This window comes from Sinocyclocheilus anshuiensis, unplaced genomic scaffold, assembly GCF_001515605.1.
Source record: "Sinocyclocheilus anshuiensis isolate Anshui unplaced genomic scaffold, SAMN03320099.WGS_v1.1 C32928833, whole genome shotgun sequence".
Taxonomy (NCBI): Eukaryota; Metazoa; Chordata; class Actinopteri; order Cypriniformes; family Cyprinidae; genus Sinocyclocheilus; species Sinocyclocheilus anshuiensis.
This window is the reverse complement of record NW_015620968.1, coordinates 1-1,785: the sequence shown is the minus strand read 5'-3', so window position 1 is coordinate 1,785 and position 1,785 is coordinate 1. Positions and strand designations below refer to the sequence as shown.

General features: G+C 36.1%; 1 protein-coding gene across 1 annotated transcript; it reads right to left on the bottom strand.

Annotated features, from left to right (window-relative positions):
- Nucleotides 1–10: 10 nt before the first annotated feature.
- LOC107683104 (G2/M phase-specific E3 ubiquitin-protein ligase-like) lies at nucleotides 11–1,731 on the bottom strand. The gene is made up of 5 exons (XM_016479190.1): nucleotides 1,655–1,731; nucleotides 1,141–1,424; nucleotides 696–1,015; nucleotides 323–498; nucleotides 11–187 (listed from the first exon to the last, which is right to left on the bottom strand). Exons 1-5 carry the CDS (start codon nucleotides 1,673–1,675, stop codon nucleotides 11–13), a joined length of 978 nt encoding a protein of 325 aa, XP_016334676.1. The 5' UTR covers nucleotides 1,676–1,731.
- Nucleotides 1,732–1,785: the final 54 nt, after the last annotated feature.

The following is a 1,785-nucleotide window of genomic DNA, read 5'->3' as shown; positions in this document are numbered from 1 at the left end:
TATATCATTATTACCGTTCAAGTGGACCATGGAGTCTGTTCACAACTTGGAACAGTAGGATGTCTTGTAAAAGCAGATCTTTGTCTTTTAGGCATTTTACAGCTCGAAGGCATCCTGCATTTGCCAGGTATTCACTCATACACTCTGTTGCCTCACATAACTCCTCCATGGTTGCAGCATGTGAAATCTGGGAAAAAATCCATACACGCATTTTTTAATCCATTACTATGGAAATAGTGACATTTTAAATAAAATCTAAACATTTTTATAAAACAGTTTGCAGTTGAGTGTATAAATATATTTATAAACATACAAAAATTACCTTTTTGATTTTAGCTTGCAAGTCCAAGTCATTCACATCTTCTATGGTGGGTGAGACTTGTCCATTACTGATGCATTCAAATAAAGTGGACGAAAAGAATCCTGGAGATGGTCCCCCGTGAACCATGCTGACAGCTATAGCTTTTCCAACAAGATAGTATCTGTCTTCTCTGACAGCTGAAGTAGAAAATTGACAATTATTATTACAATGTGAAAAGGGGATAAACTACAACAGGTTACTACCCTCTAAAAATCTCACCTTCGGCACATTGACATCTTTGTTCAAAATTAACTTAAAAAGATATGATTTGGTGTCTCTAAGTTACTGAAATAAATTTTTGTGTGATTGACAAAGATCAAATGAAAGGGCGCACCAACTGAGTCAAGTGCAAGGTTTTTTCGTCCATCTGGGCCTGCAAGCATTGCAGATTTTTCCATTTCTTCCATCAGCAAACTAAGGAACTCCCTCCTTGGGCCTCCCAAATCCACAGCCTCTTCAAAGTTTCCACATTCATCAGAAAATCGGACAGAAATTCTCCTGAAGGGATCATAGGATTTTCGTCCAAATGCTCTGAATGCACCATCTAGTACATTTTTTCGATTAATGTTGAATCTGCAGCTTAAGTTGTAGTTTATTTCTTGCCCAAGCTCCAAAAGTATCTCCTCTGTAGAAGAGACAAGGTCCTCCAAATTCCTAACAATGTTATCATACAGCAGTCAGCCATTAAGTAAACAACTAATCAAAATAAAGTTTTCAAATACAACTAGGTCACATAAAATTAAACAAAGCAACAGTTTCAAAATATAATATCTACTTACATGACTTCAGAACCATCTTGCTGTTCTTGGTCATCTGGCTCAGGTAAATCATTTTCTGGCATTATGTTAATGTAGCTGGTGTATATTTCTGGTCCAGGATCCATTATTTCTGAGGCAGTCTCACTGTGAATCAAGTACACTTCTTCTTGAGAACCAGAATCCATGATTTCTAAGTCAACCTCACTGTGAATTTCATCTGAAATCATAGATTCCATTATTTCAAGGTCATCTTGAACCTCACTAGGGCCTGGCAAAAGAACTGGATTTTGCTGGTGGAAGATGGCCTGAAAAAATAAATATAAAAGATTACATTGGCATTTATGGAAGATGATTTTTTTTATTATTCCCTTGGAAAGACGTTACATGTACCATTCTCTGAAAAGCCTTCATGCTTTCACTGAAAATATTATGGTAACTAATTTAAGACATAAATTGTTAGTATTTCCTAAAGTCTTGAAAAAAGGTATGTCATCAAGTCTGAATAATCTAAATCATCATATAGGAATTTATTTACCTGTACATCCTCCATGTCCATCCATCGAACATGGATGTTCAATGGAGAAGTCAAGTAATGATCCAGAAGAGTCCCAGGAACTGTGCTGGATATTGAAACTGCTGATGTAGCTTCCCTTATATAAAAATACT